This window comes from Rhyacophila brunnea, unplaced genomic scaffold (genome assembly GCF_057557595.1).
Source record: "Rhyacophila brunnea isolate RB1 unplaced genomic scaffold, BYU_Rbru_1.0 scaffold_21, whole genome shotgun sequence".
Taxonomy (NCBI): Eukaryota; Metazoa; Arthropoda; class Insecta; order Trichoptera; family Rhyacophilidae; genus Rhyacophila; species Rhyacophila brunnea.
In genome coordinates this window covers 21,624,572-21,644,913 of record NW_028232871.1, presented here as the reverse complement: position 1 = coordinate 21,644,913, position 20,342 = coordinate 21,624,572, and the positions used below count along the sequence as shown (strand labels likewise).

Here is a 20,342-nt window from a genome sequence, read left to right as displayed (position 1 = left end):
GTTTGTACAATAATTATTGACAGTTCCGAGACGTGTGCGTGTTATTTTTACTACGAAATTGGTGATTACTCCACTATTATTGTTCGAATATACGTTATCAGCTAGTGACGACAATGTGCACTTACAGTGCTGTTTATGCTTGCACAATACAGTGATCGATACCTACCGCCATGTTAGTTCTTCACTATTAATATAAATGGTTTATAATAAGAGCACAATGGAAGTGAATCCGTTGAGTATAATACTCGTAAAATCGGACAGCAAGGGTGAAAGGCTATTGTTCCGATATCCTTACGAAGCCGAAATGATTAGCGATATACATGACCAGCGAAATGGAAGAAGGAATCCATATGCTGTCAGTATTATCGAGGATTTGCTTCAGACACCCATGCCCCAGACGTCGAATATACAGAAAGGTACGTAACGGTACATTTAAAAACAAATTGAATGAGCCTAATTTGTGTGTCAAGGTTTGTTAGTACATAGTTGCATTCTTTGCAGAATCCATTGCACTCTTATCTCTTTGTTCCTAGCTGTTTACAACGTAATGATAACATAAATATACATACTTACCCATTAGTCTAAAATTGACTGCTTAAATATTATAATTATAGAACCTGTTATATAGTACTTTCACATTTGCAATTTTTATGTGCCTAAATAGTACTTAATACGTTTTGTCTACAGTAATGTTGTAATGCTAGTATTGTGAGGCAAAAGTTGGCAATTTACTTCTATACATGGATTAGGTAAATAGGTAGGTAAATTTTCAATATTATTGATATTCTTTCAGGAGATATACTTTATAGCAGGGATGGCGAACCTTTTTCTATTAAGTGTCAAATTGGTACCAGTTGGTTTACGGGAAGCCAGGATTTTGGCAAAATTCTAGAATGAAGACCTAACCTAACCTAACAAATAATCCAGTTTATCGGCTATTTTCAAAATTTGTTTACCGCTGGGTTCCCCTAAACCGACGAGAACCGTCAAATTTTATGCAAAAATCTTGGAAAATAGGTATAGTAGGTAATGATAACTCCTCCTAGCTGGATCCAGTGTTGGGATACTCAGGAGTCCTTTATTTTGGTGTTATAGGGACACAGAAGAATTAAAGTATTAAAAAAAAATATTATTCCAATTGCTCGCTAATGTATTTACTTACATGCCGATAAAATAAGCCACTGTTTTCAAATTTAGTGAATTTAAAAAATTCAGTAGACTTTTAGGTAAATTAAATTAAATATAAAAAAATGTTCGCAATCCCTGCTTTATGGTGATATATTTTCTAATATCACCCATATACTTCCTGTAAGTATTTATTTTTCATGTAAAATTTTTTTAATGAGGAAAAATTAAATTCTATTATTTCGAAGTTTTATTGAGGAAAAATAAATTAAATATGAAGTACTGTTTAAATACCTAGGTACCTAAATAGGTAAATAGGTAAGTCATAATAACAGACTTCTCAGATAATTAATTGTCTATGTATAATATTTTAATGAAGGAGTATACCTACACAAGTATTGCATAAATAGATACATAAAGTATTCATGACTACTTAATTCCTATATTTTTATTTTACACGTTGGAAAGTAAAACTTTTTGTATAGATAATAATGATAATTATAAATGAATTTATTGTTAATAATACATACCTACCTGAATGTTTGTATACTTTTACACATACAAAGAAATAATGCTCAAAATCAAGGAACACAAAAATTGTAGTAAGTTGGTGCCTTCTAGGTGAGGTTGTAAGAAGGTTTAAATCTCGATTGTCGGTAAATATGGGATACACTTAAACATGTGTTAAAGAATATGTTATTTTGAATCTGTATAATAATATGCATTAGAGTTTATCACATAAATTAACGCGCGCATTCAATATTGGAAACTCGGCGCGCTTTGCGATTTATGGCCTGACCGTCGTAAAGTAATTAATTGAACACGGCTTCAAAACCTTGATCCATACACATTGACACATTTTTATATTATTCTTAATCCGTTCTGTTCTTAAAACTTATACTTCATGGAAAGTTAATAGGAATATTCAATTGAAATTTCGCAGTGTTACCTTAACGCTTTCGCTGCTGAAGAGATAATGAGATTTTAATTGCCCCCTTTAAAATGCACGTTAATTACATCGATCGGCCGCCTGGTCATTACGCGCCGTGTGCGTCTTCCGCGTCCAAAGTATTAAGCTTAAAATAAATTTTAATTTTTAATAAATCTTAATTAAAGTTTTATCTGTCTTATGTCATTGTTGATAACAACAACTATTTAATAAATATACTTATTTTGTATTTACATACTAACATAAGTAGTTAGTATAAGTGTGACTTTTAAGCAGTTTCACACGGAGGATACACATTTACTAACGTGTCTTCACACAGGAATATGCGTATGCAGTTCCTATCAAATACTAAAAACTAATGAACAATATGCAGTGCAGTTTTAAAGAACGATAAAAACTGCGACATAGTATTTCACCAAAAGAAAGACTTTCATTAACATTTAAGTGAGAATATTATTACGTCAAAACAATCAATTTTATTTTATTAATTTTACAAATTGTACACTTGTGCCACAATTCATACAAATTATGCAATTGTGTAACGGACGGCATGAACGAATAGCAAACAGTATTTCATGCAATATCTTCATTGTGAATAGCGCTATCCCCTCCCGTGTTTAATTTGTCACTTGAACACAAGATACAGCTCGGCTGCCATGGTTCCTAGATGATTTGAATGCTGTATTGCGACACTATACCCTGCGAGTATCTCATGTGTATTTCCGTGTGAATGGCTCCACTTGCTTTATTGGCTTAGCCCTAACAGCCAAGCGGTAACGTGTCGGCTTATAATGTCATGGTTTGAATCCTGGATCTCTCTGATTCAAATGTATTTTTTCAATGTGTGTTAGGACCCAAAGTATGGATCTTATGGAAAAATCTGTTGATTTACAATCGCCACCCTATGGAGGCTTATATTATTATGAATCTCTTTGTCTTGAACATGGTGATGTGTGTAATGTAACCAATATTGGCTATTTTGGATTTCTCCAAATATTCACAGAATTATGCATTTTAAAAGTAAAAGGATAGTAATGAATCAGTTTTCATCCCTTATGATGTATTATTGTCTGTGTAATACTGCCCGTTTAGAGGTAGCAATATAATGTGTCATGATTAAATAATTTCGATCAATATACCTTGTCTCTCTAGGTCAGCTGACGGGCTTCACCGACGAAGTTCTTTCAACGCTGTTCGCCGTAAAACCTGAGCTATGTCACCGGAAATTTGAATTGAAAGTCAACGATGTGAGATTCGTGGGGCATCCTACTCTCTTGCCGTTCCGAGCAAATAAAGATGATGAGACCTCTTCACCGCTTCTCATCAATATCGTGTTTGCGCTGCAGGCATTGGCTAGTCATTCCATAGGTTGGTACATCAATAATTGCCAATCGTCTTGTCTTAAGAGTAACATTAACATTATTTGGAATATTGTGATGAGCAGTGAAATAAAATCGAAAACAGTATCCTATACCAGTGGCGAAAGGTGCTTGTTGAAGGAGGGTAGACTGCAGTAGGTAACTGAAAAATAAGTTCCACGACAGCCAGAATTTGAATTTTGTTTCAGTGTTTTACTGATACAATTTACTGAACATAAAATATTATATTAAAAAAGACAATGTGTACTAAAATAGGTAGATATTTTATTAAAAAAAAAGTGATGCTCGACCATGAAACGAACATGCATTAAAAAGTTCTACGGCCTCACTAGTCGAGCCTCTTATTCAATAGACCGGTAACAGAGTAACCACCATGCGAAAAATAACATATTGATATAATATATACAAAGGCGTAGTCTTCAAAAAGGTATGTGTCGTTTCATATAGTGAGATCAAACATCTCAAGGACAAATCATGTCAAACTACATAAAACAAAATACTTTGGATTTAACCCCCAAGCCTTTCTTTGCGTGTGTTAGTAGAACGTTCAATAGACTTAGATACAGTCTATTTATGTATAGGTGAATTCTAAATTCAATTAAGATACTATTATAGACAGATGACCCTGTTTGTATATTTCACTTTTGAAATGTCTTTAGGTGATAAAAATATATTTTTCCTAAGAAAATAAGCTATAAATAATCACCCAATATCGAGTATTCGCCTCTGTGCTATAAATACATTAAAACCAAATGTGAAGGCAAAATAACATCTTGTTTATAGCTACCATTTATCAATGCGCCAACGATAGAATATTATTTTTCCGTGGCTACCAATTCCACCACATAAAAATGTTTTGTAATCAATTTGTATTTAAAAGTTCATATTCTGAATTCCTTTAGTTATAGACCAAATTCTTTGTAATTCATCTTTTTACCTAACTGACCATTACTGTGTGATTTTCTTCCAGTAAAATGTTACTACGATCTCAGCAAACGGTTAGGAAAAGCCCTCCGCCACGAGGAAAATAGATGTGCATTCTTAACAGATGAAATGAAAATTATGGTAAGTGAATGTACTTCTGCTAAACTTGATTATGTCATCAATCCAGCAGGCTCTTTTGCCCTTTCGGATTATTTTCAAAAATTCATAGTAATTTATTTTTAAGTCGGAGGGAGGGGGTGGGATTAACAAAATATAGCAATTGCCACTGACTTCCCCATTTACCCCGCCTGCTACTTACAGCTTCTCGTCACTTTCTCCGCACTTTGAGTCTAGTGATTGCTAGTGACACCTTGCCTGCAACTATAACTACGGGTGTTCACCTATGAGTTATTTCGAGCTTTCGCAACCACAAGTGATTGATGAATGCACGTGGCTTAACGTTCATAATTATTAGGATCGTTATGGTCTGTTTATGCCATGGGTCTTCCACTGACACTGGCTATGCATGTTGTACAATGCCAATAGAATAGGCGTCAATTTACTGAGAATGCTGTTCGACAGCCAAATCATCCTGGTCACAATCCTCAATCATGAGGTTCTAACAGAGGAAGAAGAAGAAGAAGACGTAATATTCCATTCACCTTAATGATTTGTATTTTTTCATTCCTGGGAAGGTCTTACTTGGTGATGAGGTTAGAAACTACACGCAAATAGCGGGGAAAACATGGATGTCTGGCACGTACAATCGGTGTTCCACTGTACAAAAATAATCTACTTTAAATGCCTTTTATAGTCAATGTTTGATTTTCACATTTCGTTTTCTTATAATAATAGTAAGGGTACGTAGTATAATCATTGGTGTCTTATAATTACTTTAGGTTTCCTTTTGTAGTAATAACTTCTTAATTTTGATGTTTCTTCCTGTTGTTTTGCAGATAGCCATGCACGATGAGTTGACAAACATGGACAGCGACAGTGATGATGCGGTAGATCCCGTGGAGAGTTCCAACCCCCCCGCCAATCCGCCTAGCACACCTTTTCATCACATCTTGCAGAAAAGTGCCTTGGCCAAAAATTTGAAGTCTGTTTTTGAGGACCTCAGTAATACAGGTGATTGAAAGAATAATCTATTAATCTCTGGTCAGTGGTCTGGTAAGTGTTCCTTTTCATAAACATATAGGGGGACAACTTGTTGAAATTCATTCCAGTTTTTTAGCTTTGTTGACTATAGATTTTATTTACACTATTTTGACATCTTTCAAATCAGTTAGTTTCATATGGGGGTGCCAATAGCTTTGTGACAGTGTCATGAAATTATACTCGAATGACCGATGAATCTCCACACATTTTTTGTTAGTCATCCAGGCCAAGACATGCCACCCTAAGAGCCTGTCCACATGGCGCGATTCCCATCGCGATTTACGCTCGAGAACCAGAAATGGCTTCCGTCTTGATACGGCGTAGTTTGCGCGTTTGAAACAATTAGGTGAAGTAATTCATTTTTGAATCGGTATAAAAAAACAAATGTGAGTGTAGAAAAAAGCACTACAACTCGATGGTGTTAGTCGGTTTCTATGAGATTTTGTATTTCTCGATTACTTCCAATACCTATTCTCCATACTTTACAACCTAGGTGACGTAATTTATTTGGGAGTAGCAATAAAAAGTCTCGCGTTCGAGCGCCAAGGGGTCGTATTTCAATTTACAATGGCTGTAAACGCTGCGATTGTCCAGAGTCTGGCGTTTGCAGGCGATCGTTGTGCGAGACTCAAAATGCGCGAGCGCTTGTGGACAGCTGAATTGGGTCACATGTACCTGGAGAACGCGCGAATTGTTACTCGCGCGCAAAAACGCGCCATGTGGGCAGGCTCTTAGGCCTCCAACTGATGCGGAGCCTGTTATATATTTTACATTACTCCCCTACTTTTGAGAACAATTAACACCGATACTAACCGTAACACGACTGGCTGTTGCAATTGCCGGGACATAACTTACGACTATGTGCAGTGTACAACAAAGATGACAGCCGAGTAAATTGATCCAATTTGATGTGGGCCAGTTTAAAAAAACAACTTCACCATAGAATTTTGACTATAAATAATTTATATTGAAGAAATCTTCAAAAAAATATTTAGCACATGCATGAATCATGGTAAACTCCACAAATAATATTAACATGACTCAGTTGCCATTCTGATTTTCTTACTCATGCAATGGCTGCCATTTTTTATGTTCATTTTGATTACTTACACGAGTGCAGTTTTTTACACAAATTTTACAGGATTTTTCACCTGTAATAACCTATGAACCTTCAATTTCAAGTCACTTGTAGAAGGCTATACTTCAGCTGAGGCATGGTCTAAAAAGATCGTGACTACGCGACGCGTAGATTGTGCAAACGACGCGTGCAGAACAAAACATAATTTGTCATAAAAATTGAACATGCGTCCATTTAATGTTATGTTTATTGTTATATTAGTAATAATAATAATATATTCATTGACATGTTTTCTTTTTCGAGTATTTGCATAACGTTTTTTAGTCATCTTTACACGATTTAAGAATATATTCTTCCGACGCCATCACAAAACAAATTGACGTGCTCGCAGCTCGACTATCGCTCTCCGATTGGCAACGAGTCCGAAATTTCGTCCCATCTATTGTTGAAAATTATTTGCCCTTTACACTGAAGTATGCTCTTAATTAGTGGGACCGTAGGTCCTTTTTTTACTTCAACTTCATACATTTAGGCTACATCTCTATAGAAGGTTTTTTTCAACATCTTTAAACTTCATTGAGCATGAAAAAATTTGTGTGATTTTAAATTATTTGTTTTATTGTTTAAAAATACAATTTCATTATTTTTGAGTGTGTTATGATTTACTTAACAAAATAATAGATAAACTAGTAAAGTAACCTTTTCGGTAGGTATAGCATTTTAGGAGGAATTGAATTGAGGCACTAAAACAGTTGACAATACTGGCCATAGCAAGTTATGTGATATTTTATTACGCAATATTATTATCTGAGTCAATTATCGAAATCATCCTTGACCTTTATGACCTATATTTCACCGGTTCACTCGAATAACGTGTTGTGATATTTTCTCCATTATCTTTTGAGTCATGTTTGAAAATATTTACATTTATATAGGTAGCAAAATTTTAGTTTTTGTTATGATAAATTAACTTGCAAATGCACGTGTAAATGAATATGATAAATAACAAAGAGATTGAACTGATAATCGAGGTGTCGAGGGTTGAATGAATACAAGTCTATCGGCGATCAAGTTGAGTAAATTGACTTCAAAGTTAAATATGCGATTCTAAATATTCCGTTTTCAATAATCTATAATAATGAATGATGTCTCATTTTCAAATTATTCTTTATTACAATTCCATGTATAATTAATATTGATGTTTCTTTATATTGATGAATGATTTTACTGTCCGAAGAAGGCAGTGTCGAAGGGTGGGGGTAGGCTTTGGAGATTCGACAAAAATAGAGCACACTTCTCTTTGTTAGTCATACTTATTTATTTTTATGGAACTAGTGAATATGTATGACTGACCAAAGTGTGCGCAATTTTTATCGAATCCAAGCAGTGTAGATAATAGTAAAAAAATTTGTTTATCTATAAAATATCTAAAATTATGCCATTAAATCATACATAATTTTTAGATATTTTATAGAAGAATATTTTTTATCAATTATTATGGTTTGGTATAGGCATGACTTCTGACCAACGCCATCTGTAATTCGTATTCTTAGTTCAATGAAAACAGATAAGTATGATTGACAATGTTTAGTGTGCACTGTTTATGTCAGATCTCCGCCTACCTCCACCTCGTACCTACCTCCTTGTCTTGGTGGATGTATGGGTGAAACTCTTCATGGGAAAGACATACATACACTCTAAAAGTGGGGACTTTCAAGCCTCGTTTATGCATCATATAAGCACGTCTAGAATACCGACACCAGATTCAGTTCAGACATATGCTATTGTTTTAATATATTAGGAACATCTTTTGCATGCTCTGTCTGGGGGATGCAATATCTAGAAAAAATATTTACAAATGTTTATATTAATTACTTATGTAATGTTATTTGTTTCCAGGTGTTGTCCAAGTTAGAATAAATCAATGGGTCCTCGTATCGTTCTGCCTTCCTCACAAAGCTCATCAATTTCACAATCGAGGGCTGGTTATCGAGCCGGAAACAATAGACCGCTGCTTGAGAAGTCTGCGGCCTTATCATGGAATGCTTCTTTTGGTAAGTTCAGTGAATTCGTCAATCGAATGTTAATTGTGGTAAAGTGTGTTAAGATTATTATTTGGTCCAACCAGCTGTTTTGTCAGGCCATCTGACCTGGTCTTGTGTTTTTTATCACATAGTATTTTTTAACGACGTTAAAGGCCGAGCGGTGACCACATCGGGTTATAAAGTCATGGGTCCCTGGTTCGAATCCCGGTTCTGGCAAAATTCACATAGTTTTTATATGGCATGGATATTTTTTTTTATGATGGCTCCGACGTCTTCTGTAGAATTTTAACTCATCAATTATGCTTGTAATAATCCAGATTTCATTGAGATTAGATATAAGTCACTGTGCATAATTTAAATATGTCAATAAATAAATGTCGATTTATATTATTTCTAGCTCTTATACGAGGCATTGAACTTACACAGACGATATATTGATTATATTTTTTCCTTCTCTAGGTTGATCCAAATGAGCTGCTTGATTCAATACCCTTGGATAGCAGTCCACTGCTCATCCGCCTTATCATGCTGTACAGTCCCTTGAAGAGTCTCCAGACCCTTGCAATAGAAGCAGATCTAACACTTTCACAGGTATACACTACATAACACTATAATTAAATATTTTAATATTCCTTCATTCAAATACAGACTCAAGTTATACTTCATTGAACTCAAAAATAATGGAAAGTGGATCATCTGGGCGAGGCTGTAACACAGTTTAATTTTTGAGTGTGGAGAAACATGCGATAAATTTAAACACGCGTTAAAGAATATGTTATTTTCAATATGTAGTTATGTGTGCATATATCATTTTTCAAGTTTGTCATATAAAAACGAAACGCTCATTCTATATGTTAATATTAAATTTGAGAATATTACGGAGGCTTTGTATTTTCTAGGTTTATGTCCTTCTCATTTCTATCTCATTAATCTGTTTTGTGGTCACGTTTAACATATTTTGCAGGGGAGTTCTTTGAAACAGTCATATTCAATTTACAAAATGGATTATCACTTGGTGAATATGTAGTGAATACCTATTTTGTAAATTATCACCTCTACCAAGTAAATGCTGAATGTCTTCAAAAGATTTAATAAAATTATCTATTTTCTGTATAGTATTGGAACGATTTGGTGCATACATGTGTTAGTACAAAAAATATATAATTTGATTTACAAGTTCAAATAACTTTTGTGTAAAATATTAAAAATGCGGCTTAGGATAGTTCTGCATTCATGTGTTGATTTACTAAGATCAGATACAATTATTATGTGTTTCAGAGGTGATTTTTTTTATTATCATTAATAAATATAATTTTTATTTGTGTACAGGTATTCCAGTTGACTGGCCATTTAGTCTACTGGGCGAAAGCTACGATCATCTATCCGTTGTGCGAGAGCAATGTCTATGTCATTGCCCCAGATGCTCAGGTCCATCTAAATTCTCCGATAGTCGATAAATTCGCCCAAGATTTTCCTGGACTTTGCTTGATACAGGTAAACATAAAAACATAATTATGGTCTATTGGACAATGAGCCCGTGTTTAGTTATAGCTTTGCCCTTTAAAATTGGCTGATTTGGAAACAAAAATCATGATATCTGTTCTAAAATATCTCTATTATCTGTTTATATCTAAGATAGCAATTAAAATATATATTGTTATAGTCCAGAAATATGTGTTGATATCCAGGATGTCAATGGAAATATCTTCTAAGATAATCTGTTGATACTTCATAATGGAGTTTTTAAATTTTTTGTGATTTTTGCATGATGAAAATCCATTAAGTATTTATGATTACGTGTAGATGAAACATGATACTGTCTGACAACAAGAAATCGGCGATAATAGGAAGCCGCTGTAGCCGCACATAGAAGACTTCTCAGTGACGTACCTGTCATGGCGGCAATGTGTGGTAGATGCGTGTTTAAATAATGTATCGGCTCTACTTTTAGATGCGACTCTTTTTCTTCTTCGAAATAAACCAAAAGTTTATTAATACTAGTTTTAACATCACTCCTGATCGTTTTAGATGTATTTTTATTATAAAAAACTTCAAATTATGTAAATTGATGGATCTTTACACCTCGGGAGCGTAAAATGGAATGATAAATTTGGGGGCGTTTCTCATTTGAAAACGGAAGTGCGATTCGCTGCGTTGGAGGGGATTGTTAGTTCACAGTTCTAACACATGGACATGAAGTTCTTGTTCGATAATACATATTATATATATTACAATGTCAAAGAATTTTGACTTAGAAGGAGCTTTATATTATGTTATTTCTGTTATGACATTTGAAATTATTTAACAAGCTCGTTAAGCATAGTGAAGTTGGTAAACTCCACAAATATGAACATCGCTAATTTGCCATTCCGATTTTCTTATTCACGCAATAGTGCGATCATTTTTTATGTTCATTTTGATTTTATAAACACAGTAATGGTTTTACACCACTTTATAGGACGCCCTACAAATTGGCAAATAAATGTCAATAAACAAGTGTGAAGTTTTCTGTAAATGAACTTGCAATGTCAATATACTCTGTCAAAATACTTAGGTTTGATTGAAAGCATGTATCAATGATATTTTTTGCAAAATCATAATTGAAATTATGATTGTTTTATAGGTTATGTCAATGCTGTCTCTACCGGCGCCGTTGTGGTTCCACGCTCGTGCATGGGCCGGCGGTGCCTCTCTCCTCGCCCGCTGTATCGTCTGGCTTCTTCAGAGACATCTTCTCCTGCAGCTTCACACCTATGTTCAATTTTTACCGACGCCACTCGGCCCACCACAAAACGGTTAGTGCAAATTTATATTATTTTTATTTATATAAAATAAATATGCTTTTTTATGATGCTTAAATTGGCAAATCTCATCTTGTTTTCGGTGCAATATAAGTTGTCCACTATTCAAATTAACTTCAATAAGCAAGTAGCAGAGGCAGCAACTTATTTTTGGAATAAGAAATTATAACGTAGTGTTTTGGCATTTGAATACTAATTATTGAGTTCAGCTCAGTCTACTATCTAGCTTGCCTAGTTTATTACATTAGCCTTGGTTGACCTCCAAAAACAAGTACGCTGTATTCTGTAAGCCACATCAGAGTCGAGCGAGCTAGTCAATTAAGCTAGGTACATATTAGCAAGCCGTATCCATATAGATTTTTTTTTTTTTTATTATAAGGTGGGTTGCACAAACAAACTCATCCTGACTAACGCGTCGACTTGGTCAATGTGATTCTGTGACATTCACAAAACACATGGAACTTTATGTACTGTCGCATACAGTTATGATACAGCATTGTTGGTTGGAAGAAACATCTGTTCGCACTTGCAACATAGTAGGAAGTGCTCGGCATAAATGTCACTTATGTGTATAGTCGAAAAAACTTTCGATATCGACACTATTCTCAGCGCGTCAGTTATTTTTCAAGTATCAATGAAATGAGATTTCAGGTTAAGAAATAGTTTTCTAACAATTGAAACAATGCGCATTGGTATATTGTTAATTGATAATTATGCAGAACGTAGAAAAAACATGTTGCATCACGTTAAACACGATAACTCATTTGTTTTTGTATTGTGGATTGCCTGCTTTTTAACCTTTTATATGCATCACGATATTACTATGGCAGTATCTGACAGGCTGCAGATTTTTAACGACAAACTTTGAATGTAAAGCAAAGCTCTTACTAAAATCGCTGTAATATCGATAATTTGTAGCTTAGTATTTCATAACTATTCAAACAGATGTCAATATGTGTTAAATTTTTTAGATTATGCAAATCAATGCATAGTGGCTAGTAATTTGAGTTTAAAATCGGACGAGATAACTCGCGAAATTTGTATGTGCGGCCTCGCAGTGCGAGAATACTCGCTGAACAAGTTAAATAATTACACTCAATTAACGTAAGTCAATACAAACCAATACAAAATCACTGGTTTGAATATATTGACAGTTGTATTTTTGACGTTTCGACTAGTCCTTTGTTAATGCAATATTGTTGGCAGTTCTGATTTATCACTATATGCTTTAAATTTTAGTGTACATTGTGCCTAATATTCTGATTCTAGAGACTTATTTGTTTTTTTTTTATATTGCAGGCACCAAAGATTATTATTGCGAAAAACACAACGGACAACAACCTACATTATCAGACTCTTTAATATCACTGAACCACATACCTTATACGGCAGTCACAACCCCTCTATCCGACAAATCACACAGCGATTTGATCAATTTTAAAAATAAAGAATTACCAGAACATTTCAATGATATTGGTCTTAAAAACGGTGACATAACACCAGAGGAAATAATAAAAAAAGGACCACTTTTAATTAATAATTTAAAAACAATTCTTAAACCGTCGGTTGATTCCGTTGAAGTAAGCAATAAGGCTGTAAATCCTAAAAATGTTTTCCGAGAGAATAGCTTAATTTTCGGCGACATCACATGCGAATCTTCGTCAGAATCTCCCCCATCTTCCCCGCAGAGCATAGACAGCGTAGATCACCCGGCCATTAATATAATTGCCAAAAGATCTGAAGTCAATACTGATATTCTTAATATAAAAAATATCGTTTGCAAAGACTGGAGTTTGGATCTTAATGAATCAATGAACGGCTCAGAAATAGGTAATATGATATACGACAGCAATAAAGGCGTGAACAATAATTTAGAAAATGGATTTTTTTCGAAAATTGCATCTCTGCCAGATCTGGATGTGATTGATAGCGTCGGCGATGTGATTTGTAATGGAGACTCGAAGCATTTGTCTCCTGAGAATGTCCAGAAGGTCGTCAACGGTCTGCAGAAGCTTAAGGTCGATGAGAATGCGAAGAATGCTGTTAACGGATTGACGGGAAATGCTGTGAGTGAGAAGGAAAAAATGCAGCTGACTTTGAATAGCAGTAATTCAAGTTCTGGAAGTAATGTCTCCGAGAAGAAATATAATACTTCACTTTTCAAGCATTTAGAAACAAGGTATAATATAGCACTTTTTAAAAAAATATGAATAATGTTATTTTTGAACAAAGACATCTGATTAAAAAATGCATGTTGCTTTTTCAAGATTGGTAGGATTTGTAAGATCGGTCAATATATCACGTGCAAGGGCACCATGTGCAGTGTCTTCCCATGCTCCATGGGGGGGTGCCCAGACTTTATGTTCCACTATCACTGTCTTTTTCAGCTGGTGAACATGCTTGTCCTGTATGCAACCGTTCACGCCATGTGAGAAAAGTAGATACATCCCTAAATGATGCATACTGCATACTAACGGGTTGCTTGAAACTGACTCCTGTGGCAAAAGTAAACACTCTGGCTGGAATCCCACCACCGAATGTCCATAGAAATGTAGTTGCCCATGTGATGAAATTCACTATATAGACATTTCTTCTTTTCACCATGTCCGATCCCGATATGATCATATGGGCCTCCACAGGGTGGATTCTTGTGTTGAACAGATTTTTGTTCTTATGAGAAGTGGATGTTAACCACTTGCTCAACATATTAGGTTCATACTCTGACTCAAAACTCACGTTGAAAAACAGTACGCATATTTCCCAGACCCAGGATTCGAACCTGGGACTTACGACATATAAGGTGACGCATGAGCAGCTCGACCATCACATCTGACTCCAAACAAAAATAGAAAAAAAATGTGCATTTGCCAGATCCAGGATTCGAACCCAGGACCCATGATATTATAGGCTAATATTAACGTTACCGTTCAGCTATCATGGGACTGTTTAAGCCTCAATTACATTGAGCTTCTTTACGAGCTGTTTATTGGCGAATTTACAATCTCAAAGTCGCCCAGTGTAATCATCGAATAAGCTAATAAGCAGGTTGTAAACACTCTACCGAGAAAAGTTGAAAGCCGGTCAACTTTACACGCCGGCGTGTGGGCCTACTGCGTCTGCGCAGTAGAGCGCAGTACCAACCTCCCGGTAAAAAAACGAACTACGTTCCGTCAAAATAGTCGCTGGCTTGTGGCTTCTCAGCGAATGGAAAGTTTTGTGTGTAATCATCAAATCGCAGTAGCTGAATCGCCCGCTTTTAAATTCGCCAATAAACAGCTCGTAAAGAAGCTCAATGTAATTGAGGCTTTACCACACGAAAAATTTACCAGAAATGTCATCAAGCGGTTTAATACTAAAGTATCATAAGGCTGCATTTTGTTATAGTTGAAGTTAATGGTTTTACACCATTTTGTAAAAATTTGCTGCATATTTGAAGATATTAAATGCTGAATGGTTTATTTTTAGTTTCCAACCTCCGACGGTGATAACAGGCCTAAGTCATTTCAACTCGTGCGATGTGGTGGACGCTTCGGTAAAGAACACCCTCCTCACAAATGGTAACGGAAACGGATCCACTGAGCAGTTCACCGAGGAGATGCTGCTGGCCGACTTCACAGAGGACGAGAAGACAGCTATATTCAAAATACCTGCCGCATACAATCCGGAAGATTTGAATCTGATGGCAACTCTATATAAGAAAGGTGAGACATTTGTTATAATGTGAGGATATTCTTATGCTGGAGGGTTACATTACTACAATAGTGAACGCAATTTATTGAAATCGTAATAGATTTTTGGGTTGTCACCCCACCCCTTCTTTTCTCGATATTTTGGGCCCGTTGCAGAGACCATTCATTTATTCAGAAGGAAGAACACACACGCGGTGACAACCCAAAAATCTATAATGATAACTAACAAACAACAGTGAAACTTTCAATCATTTTATATGTATATATTATTTTGAAAAAAACACTTTCTGATAGAGTATATCAATGACATATTAAATGGACGACTCACTTCATACCCGGCGCGCACGAGAAATTGTGCATGAAAGTCATTCACAGATGTATAGGTAGATGTCACGTGACCATTGACGTATCCGTTTCTATTATGCGATACAAGCTTCGAGAATTTATAGTAATATAACCTTTATTGTAATGGCGTATTAGTGTCATGACTCATTGCGTTAGAAACAGATTCTCGGTTACTTACGACTTCTCGGAGATTAGACGCCAGTGAGCTCAGCGAATCACAGGCGACTGACTGTCCAATGGTTCCTGTCATTCAATTGCATTGAATAAACATTCATCAATATCTTAAAATGGCATTTTATAAATAATAAATAATACTAACACATGCAAAGTGATATCCCATCTTTCTTGAAGTGTTTAGTAGAATTTTTTACAATTTTTAACTAGGCACATTGGCATTTTGTAACACAATAATAACGGTGGAGTCGAAACCTGACAGTCAGAAATTTTGTATGGGCAGACCCAGCGGTGTCGCCAGACCGCTTGCAAGCAGAATGTTCATTTGAGCGTAGGATACCGATATTAAAATATGAATTTCGCCATCCGGCAGACCCGACACAAAGTGAGTGTCATTTTATTTTCTAGATGCTTCGTCCATATTAATGTCATTGGAGTATATAATAACCAATAGAAAAAATCTTTTTTGAAAAAAGTAAGTCACCCCGACGGGGAATCGAACCCTGTATCTCCCGAGTATACGCCTCATCCGTCGCATTAAGCCATTATGCTACGGCGTGACATACTAATAGCGAACAAATTTTAACTATTGGTCAATTTCTATACCTACCCATCAGCGTTCCTTCCAAATCAGCTACTTTGGCAATCGATTTTTGTTTCTTAAATCAAAGTAGGTATATTACTATTACTTTTGATTACTAACCGACGTCGTGGAATTTCTCCAATATTTTTTAGATGTAGCTACTTGCACTTGCTAATAATTTATAATTAACTATTTCTTTTATTCAACGAATAATTCACAAGATTTAAGAATATATCATTCTGATTATTGAACATATATTATTTAAAAAAAAAACACTTTCTGATATAGTATATAATAACCAATAGAAAAAATCTTTTTTGAAAAAAGTAATTCACCCCGACGGGGAATCGAACCCTGTATCTCCCGAGTATACGCCTCATCCGTCGCATTAAGCCATTATGCTACGATTTACGCTTTATTATTATTATTATTATCAGAATGATATATTCTTAAATCTTGTGAATTATTCCTTGAATAAAAGAAATAGTTAATTATACATTTTATATGTGATAATAAAAATTAATTTAATTAATCAATTGTCAGGATCCCGGAACCCAGGATGTGTCCTGACTTCCAACACATCATTTACATTATCCAAAATAGTTGCTTTTCGATTCGATATCCCAAGTAGAGTTTGTGATTTCTTTATTTTGGATTTTTCAGAATTCCGATATGTTTGTTTTAAATGTATTTGTTAGCGGCGACCATTTGTATCTTTCCTGTATTTTCAATTTTACATGATTTACATGTCAGTGTTCACAGACGGCTTGCAAATGGGTATTTTCTCACGCAGGGGTCAATGCGGTGTCCATGTACAGTTTATGAAAAAGCAGGCATACTGTTATCTAGCATGTGGCATATTTTTACTGTATTTCTATCTTATTCGTCTTGGAGATTGAATATTCAATGTGCAGATGTGGTGAACATTTTTCTTGATTTACCGAAATTCACATTTGTAATATCTCATGAAAATTTTATAATAAAATCTCAAGAAAAGAGAATAATGTTTTATTATAATTTCATGAGAAATCTCGAGAAAAGAATTTTCACAACCTCTAATTATTCCATACAGCAATACAGTCTTCATTGACAGCTCTATCTAGTTAGTGAAACTTTGGCTTGTCTTCTCTTCTGCTTCCTCATATTTAATGGTAGAATCTTTGAAGATAAAAACATTTGGCAGGTTGTCATGTGCAGAATCCATTTCATTTTTTTCAATACCCACAAATTGAAATCTTGCTTTGTGGCTCTCTGTCTAGTGGAAGGTAACCGTAAAGTTACATAGTGTACCATCTAAAATCGTTATCAAATGTCATAATACAAAGAGTTCGATAGACCCCTGCTTATTAGTTGTAATGCTTTGACTATAACATACTTCATTTTGCTAAATGTTTCCATCACTTACTTACGCAAAATTTTCAGGCTATTTCCGTGGCGAGCAGCACCTTGAAGAGATCATGTTCATGGAGAACCTGACGAGGTCGCAGGTCCTGCAGCTACTGGACAAGTTCCGAGATGTTCTCATCACGTACGAGACTGAGGATCCAGCTATCGCTATGCTCTACTCCAACCCTTGACTCACGTATCAGCAGGTCTCATCGGGAGGAAGTAAATTACAATAGCAGAGTTATTGACTGATCGTAGATTTTTGTTTTAAGATATTTTGATAACACTATTGAGATGTGCCAGGCTATATCCGACTTGTAATTCAAACTTTCTGCCATGTAAAGCCATTTAATGTTTGCACTAATAACAGCTTTATTTATGATGTCATTTTTATGAAGTTGTCAACTCTTGTGTGTACATACTTTAAGATATTTTTGCACACAGGTATTCAGGATGACTCCTATCTTAAATGAATGATAAATGTCTGTTTTACTACATACTTGAATGTCTTGTAAAATAGCCACCATGTTTGATTTTACACATGCCTTGGTCCGGTACATCTTAGCAGTGGCGTAGCAAGGGGTGTGCGAGTGAATTAGTCGCCCCGGGGTGCAGAAATGGAGTATGTCAAGAACTATTGTTAATTTAATACATATTCAGAATAAACTTGTCAATGAAGAGAGCCCCGAACACTATGTGGTCATAAAGATTTTTCCAGACCGACACGAAATATTGCGTTTTCTACTACTAGTATTATAAATTATTGAAAATATTTTTTGCAAAATCTGCAGATTTAAATGCTTTACACAGTAATTTACCATATTTATAGTTACACAGTTGGTAAAAAATTGTAAGTCAGGTGTTTAGTGAAATCAATATCAAGAGAAGGGGAGTTTAACATTGACGCACATATAAATGGTGCTCTTTTCATGCTGTTATACATCCTAGATTGTTTATCAAAATCAGTGCAGTGTTCACAGATCGCCAGAAATTTTAGGAGTAAATAATGAAAGAGAATTTCCATCCCGAAATGACCAAATTATTGGAAAGTGATTCTGCGATTTTTTGTCACTGCCCCGGGTGCTAAAACACCTTGCTACGCCCCTGCATAGTAGTATGTAGTGTTACCATCATTTTCAGTTGTTACTATTTTGCGTAATATGTATGCATTTTGTTGATTTTGTTACGTATATGGGCATTTTCGCCAAAGTTTGTACATTGCGTTTTTGGCATGTCCCATGACTTTGATTGATTTTTTCATAGTTATTATATTATAAAATGTTGGAAAGTTATGTACTTTTAACATGCAAATTTATTAATTTACTCTATTCAATCAGTTAAATACAACTATCTGACCTGTATATATTTTTAATTGATTATTTAGATCGAAAGGTAGTGCGTTTTTACCATGTCCCACCCATAAATTCAAATAAACAAAGTCTGATTTCGTCATTAATTTTGAGTGTGTAAAATTAAATTCGTAGTGTTTTCAACAGCTTACATTATATATTTTTGGAAAATATATAGTTTTTTCGTAAATTTGTACCAATATTGAAAAAAAATCACGTTTAAAGTGTGTCCCAGGATATTTGAAAAAGTGGAACTCCACATTCCGTTACCACGATTTTAGCATGAAGGCGAAAAATTTTCACTATAAATATGTTTTTTTTTAATGTAGCAACATTTTTGTATAACACTGATCGCCATGTACACTTTAAATTGTTGGTGTGTGTCGGTATCGCTATCGGAACAGGTTGCTTTCTGGGTTGGTCATTTAAGAAGTTCCACTACTGTTACCACGATTTATAAGGTAAGAAAACACATATTTCTATTTCACATACTACACATATGGAGCTTATCTTTCATACTACAGATATAATAAAACATATCGCAGGTTTAACAATAAAACTAAGCTAAATTTTGGCTTCAAACACTTCTGAAACAGAATCCGTTACTTCCACTCCGAAACTATATTGGTGGTAACGTATATGTGGAATGTAAAAGTAACGAAATGGCATGCATAAAGTTGGGTTTACAGTGTGTGTTTAGTTCTTCATAGATTATAAAAAAAATTATTTTGTCTGTTCGTATGAAAAACAAAAATATTTTCATTAAAAAATATAAAAAATAACCTGACTATAATATAATAATATAATAAAGATTAAAAAAGTATGTGATATGTCTGAATACGCAAAAATAGCGCACATAAAAGTATGGAGATAAAAAAAAACAACAGAAGGAAAAGAAAAAACACCAGACTGAAATAATTGCGAGACAGGCACTGGCTCTGTCATACTCTTTCTGTTATACGCCACCAAAATTTTAAAACTTCTCCATACATTTTAGGCATAGAAATTTATAAAAATGTATGAAAAAGTATTTTTTTGTCACGTTTAACAGAAATGTGTACTCGATTAGATTTAATACCTAGAACTGTAGGTATTCACGAAATGTCAGAAAAGTACGTCTTGATTACAATCAACCTGTATAGCTACATTTTATGTTGATGAATACAATTAAATTTCAAGACAACATAAAGTCGAACTTGGTTATTACGAGGAAGATGGGACCGACTGAATTTGCTTGTTATAAGCGTTACTCGTTATATCAGAGAATAGGTATTTTTAAATGAGCATGTCACATTACACAAAAAGCCGAAAATAAAAAATTTGGAAACCATCGTAAAAATCCCCGAAACGAGCA

At 34.8% G+C, this 20,342-nt stretch overlaps 1 protein-coding gene across 1 annotated transcript; it reads left to right on the top strand.

Annotated features, from left to right (window-relative positions):
- On the top strand, positions 1–17,970 carry Nprl3 (GATOR complex protein Nprl3). Its single transcript, XM_085948850.1, has 11 exons — positions 1–416; positions 3,227–3,442; positions 4,424–4,518; positions 5,334–5,508; positions 8,516–8,670; positions 9,121–9,252; positions 9,991–10,155; positions 11,285–11,456; positions 12,762–13,641; positions 14,928–15,163; positions 17,676–17,970. The coding sequence occupies exons 1-11, from the start codon at positions 197–199 to the stop codon at positions 17,828–17,830; spliced, it is 2,601 nt and encodes an 866-aa protein (XP_085804976.1). The 5' UTR covers positions 1–196; the 3' UTR covers positions 17,831–17,970.
- The last annotated feature ends 2,372 nt before the right edge of the window (positions 17,971–20,342 follow it).